Genomic DNA, 4941 nt, shown 5'->3' with positions numbered 1-4941 from the left:
TCACATTGGTATGATTTTGTTCTGGGTCTTAGATGCCTGATACCTTATCTCATTGACACCTTATGATCACACAGGCTGGTATGCTTCTTCCATGTGGGCTTTGTTGCTTCTGAGCTAGATGGCTGCTTGTTTATTTTCAAGCCTTTAAGACCCCAGATACTATGTCTTTTGATAGCCAGGCACCATCAGCTTTCTTCACCACATTAGCTTATGCACCCATTTTGTCTTCAAAGATAGTATAGGGAAGGTGAGCATCACAGAATGCCGGATTATTAGAACAAAGTGTTCTTGTGTTGAGGGAGTACTTGAGTCAAGATCCAATGTCCATCTGCTACCTTAATTCTTAACATATAGGCATAAGTACTTAGATCTATTTCTCTCTCGTTATAGAGAAATATATTTACATATGTACCCGACTGTATTTAGACTTCTATAAATGTCCTTTGCTTCCTGGTTCTTTCTTCTATTTCATTTTACTTTCTTCTTGTCCCACCATCATGTTTGGTCTTCATTCGGGTTCAGTAATTCCTCGCTGCTACATTGCCTTTGATTGAGCCCCACTAGGCATCATACACCCTTCTCTCCATTGATTTCAGTTCACTTGTTTTTCCCTTGTCCCTGGGTTGGTTCCCCTCCCCTTTCCTTTCTACCACCTCCCTTATTTTTTAACTTTTTATTGTAAATTAAGTGAGGGTTTATATTTTATTTTTAACAGTTTTATTGGCATATGAATCACATATCATATAATTAATAGTTAAATAATATTAAGACGCTGTACTATAATCACAATTTTAGAACTTTTTCTTCTTTCTTGAATTCATTGTTATTACATCCCTATTTCTCCCCAACTTCTGCTACTATAACCCCAGTAAAACAAGAACAATAACAAAGCAAAACATAGAAAAACCTCAATTTCTCTACTGCACAGGAGAAAGCTGAAACTTGCTCCCACAAAGATTTGCATACTGGGAAACCCATGGAGGTAGTTCTACTCTGTCCAGAGGGTTTCTATGAGTCAGAATCAACCTGATGGCAGTGTGCTTGGGTTTTGTCTCTGTGTTACTGTCCAGGAAATTTTAGTTTTAACATTTAGATTTCTGATCAATTTTTAATTTTAGTGTATGGTGTGAGGTCAAAACCGGTTTCATTTTTCTGCAAATGAATATCCAGTTTTACCAGTACCATTTGTTAAAGAGACTTTTTCTCCATTGAATGGACTTCAATTATTATTGATCAGTTGGTCCATGGATGAATAAATTTACTTCTGAGGTTTCTATTTTGCTCCATATGTATTGCTCTATATATCTTTCATTGTGCCAGCACTTGGCTTTTTGATTATTGTCACTGCTTAGTAAACTATTAGAACAGGTAATATGAGGTCTCCTACGTCATTCTTTTTCAATACTGCTTTAGCTATGATGGGCCACTTTCTTTTCCATATAAGGATGTAGATTACTAAAAGAGTTTAAAAATCCAAATGTGTCTAGAAGGGTAACGGTGCTTGAAGATTTCATTGTATTTTCAATTTAAATTTATTTCCTCCTTGGATACAAAACTATTTACAATAAATGATATACATAAAGTGATGTTATTAAAAGATTGTTAGAATATCATCATAGTGAATATCATCATTTGAGTGAATATATAATTACTATGATTGAATATTAAAGTTAGTCTGGGTTGCCCAATAGTTCAACCTCCATTCTCACCACCCTCAAAATAAGCAGAAGGGGGCAGACTATAAGTAAATCACTATTGCCTTAGTGTATAATATGTTTATCATATGTATTTTGCTTACCATCTCTGATGGAGGTGACACTCAAGTTGTTTGTGACTATCAATGATAAAACAGCTTCCATCAAGTTTATTTTGACCTATGATAACCCTATGTGGGTCGCACCACTTTAAAGAAGTCTTGTACAGCACATTTACCGAATGTAATGTGCTATTTGACCTCTTGACTGCTGTTCCCATAAGCATTGATTATGGATCCATGCAATTTGACAAATTCTCTCAACTTGACAAATTCTTGACAACTTTAATGTTTTCTGTTTATCATGATGTTCCCTATTGGTCCATTTGTGAAGACTTCTGTTTTCTTTACATTGAGTTATAATCTATACTGAAGGCTGTAATTCCTTATCAAATGATGCATTTGGCAAATCTGTGGTACAAGACTTCTTTAAAGTGTTGAAAAGCAATGCTAAGCACCTGACCCAAGACACTGCATTTTCAATTGCCTCATGTGCATGTGAAAAGTGGGCATTGAACAAGGGAGACCGAAGAAGAATCCATGCACTTGCTTTAGGGTACTGATGAAGAATTTTGAAAGCACCATGGACTGCCTAAAGAACGAACAGATCTCTGGGAAGACAAATAGTCAGAATGTTCCTTAGAAGCAAGGATGGCAGCAAGACTTTGTCTCACAAACCTCAGACATGTTATCAGGAGAGACCAGTCCCTGGAAGGGGACACCGTGCCCAGTAGAGGGTCAGTGAAAGAGAGGAAGGCCGGGACATGATACATTTTCACTGTGACTGCCACCATGGGCTCAAACACGGAAACGACTATGAGGAGAGTGCAGACCTGAGTCGTGCTACAGTCTGCCCTGCATGGGCTTGCTGAGCGCTGGGGCCACTCGACAGCCCCTCACAGCAGCAACATGTGCGGGCACGTGGAGCTGTGTTCTACCGAAATGTCGGTGGCCGATTTCTGTGAAAGCAGATCAGCAAGTCTTTCTTCTGAGGCACTTTTGAGCGAACTTGAATCTCTAAAATGTCGCCGAAGCAGTCCAGTACATTAATGGTTTACACCACCCAGGTAATGTATAAACAATAAACACATGAACCAAATGAGGGCATTCCTGAAAGTCAGGGCTGCTCAACTGAGAGAAGGTGGGATTGATTAATTATGTGGTCTAATAAATCTGAGTATGTAACCACCACTTAATTACTTTTCTTTGCCTGTTTCCTTAGTCCTCAGCAGTTTGAAATAATAGCCTACTTTGTAGGCTGGTTAGGCACCGTTGATGAGATAACCCTGTGTGAAGGTAAGTCAGAAAGTATTGCTACCAGGGTTCCAGTCCACACCCACATGGGTTTACTCCAAACAAAACACGGCTCTGTGGTCGGTAGGTGGCTGCAGACTAGTTCTCTCAGTAATTCACTGCCTTGGTCTCAAAACAAAGGTGCCATCAAAACTGGGTTCTCAGGGAATCAGCTGTGATGGTTAAATTTAAGACAGGAAGGTTAGTTCAGAATGTTAAGGTCACTGGTTTGGGGGGTGATTTGGGGGGAGTGGAGGCTGGACCCCAAGAGGATCATCTTAATAGATTTTTTTTTAAGGACACGGATGATCACAGAGGCTTAGTAGGAAAATTTAAGAACATGGAAAACTACATTGGTGCGAAAAAGGCTAGGAAAGTTGTAACCAGAATTTTTTTCCCATCACAACATTATATCTGCTCTTTCTTCACGGGTAGCAAGGGCTGTCCTCTGAGAATTTCATTGAAAAGCCTTAATCCACCCACTCCACAGACCCCCTAATCCATTCACCCTACACTCCTCATCTTACTCCTTCAGATTAATTTTTGCTCCCCAAACTAAAATAATATTGAGAAGGAACACCATTTGAATTCCTCAAGAAAACCAAAACTATTGTTTTGATGTGATGTAAACAGAGGACACAGAATTCTTCAGGGAAGGGTTCAAAAGATGGAAACATTGCCATCCGAAGTGCATACACCCAGATGGCAGATATACTGAAAATAAACAGATTCACATTTGGATATTTTTATTTAATAAAGGTGCCTAATATTTTATAGCAATACTTTTTGACTTACCTTTATAACATGCCAAGCAGAGGGCCTAGCACCCAGGATAAGCTTTCTGAGAGCTATGTGATGAGTATCAACATGAGTAAGGCTGTTCTATTTTCACCTACTTTGCCGCCAGTTTGGCAGTTTGAAAGCACCATGGGAGAAAGATGAGGCTTTCTAGTCCAAAAGTTATAGTTTTGGAAACCCACCAAGGTACTTCTCCCATACCATAGCGCATTGCTTTTCAGTTTGGCTCTGAGGGTTGGGGTCAATTAAAGTCAGATGGTATACTCTTTCTGCAGGGGAAACTTGCAAATTGACTTCCCTCATTCCTGGAGGTAGGTTGCTTTGACGCAGGCTACAAGGAGCTTATGGCAGTGGGGATTGCCTTTGACACTGTAGCTATGGGTGGACCACTGGCACTAAAGCCCTGAAGTTGCCACCCTTCTTGAATGCCCACCTGGAGAGCTAGCTTCTTCTTGCCATGCCTTCGCTCCATCCACTCTAGGACCCGTGTGAGATCAGACATGCGCCTCTCCTCAGCTGTCCTCCACGTGGACTTGCGCTCAGTGGCCATCACGTCCTTTGGGTCCTCTCCCTTCACAAGCATGCAGCAGTTCTGATGTGACCTTGGGAACAAGAGTGGTACTCTCGCACTTTCTTGATTCCTCTCCACTCACTGACTTGGATGATGTACAATTACGATGTGGCTTTCAGATGTGAACATAAAGGGCAGTGTTCAACAAAGTAGCTGCCATATTGACTTAAAGGGTGGAGTGTCTAGTGGGTGGGGTGGGCAGTAGTGATTGTGAGGTCACTGTCAAGCTTGGTGGTTGACGTAGAGATCAGAGTGGAGGGGGAACATTGGTTATTGCTCCCCTTTCTTCATGTGGCCTTCAGGCATCATATCTTACTTGGACTATCACAACCTCTTACACTTTATTACCTGCAGTTCCACACATGTCTCATTAAAACAAAGGTCAGTCCACCTAGCTCCCTTTCAAAAAATATTTCAATGGCTCCTTGTTGCCTATACAAAGTTTGAAATTTCTTGTGTGCTACCCAGGCTTACTACAATGAGTTCTAATTAGAATGAGGCTTTTATAGGCCTCCGTTTCTCCTAT

The 4941-nt window shown here is 40.6% G+C and overlaps 1 protein-coding gene across 1 annotated transcript in view; it reads right to left on the bottom strand.

Moving 5' to 3' along the window:
* CUNH16orf78 (chromosome unknown C16orf78 homolog) overlaps positions 1–4481 on the bottom strand; it is a 38558-nt gene extending 34077 nt beyond the window's left edge. Inside the window, exon 1 of the mRNA XM_045293562.1 lies at positions 4278–4481. Within this exon, the coding sequence (XP_045149497.1) occupies positions 4278–4427 (150 nt within the window). The 5' untranslated portion in view covers positions 4428–4481. The remainder of the gene's footprint in view (positions 1–4277) is intronic.
* Between the last annotated feature and the right edge of the window lie 460 nt (positions 4482–4941).

Source organism: Echinops telfairi, unplaced genomic scaffold, assembly GCF_000313985.2.
Source record: "Echinops telfairi isolate 266 unplaced genomic scaffold, ASM31398v2 ScPeMD7_2291;HRSCAF=2852, whole genome shotgun sequence".
Taxonomy (NCBI): domain Eukaryota; kingdom Metazoa; phylum Chordata; class Mammalia; order Afrosoricida; family Tenrecidae; genus Echinops; species Echinops telfairi.
Note: the sequence above shows the minus strand (reverse complement) of the source record. Positions and strands in the feature narration are given on the sequence as shown.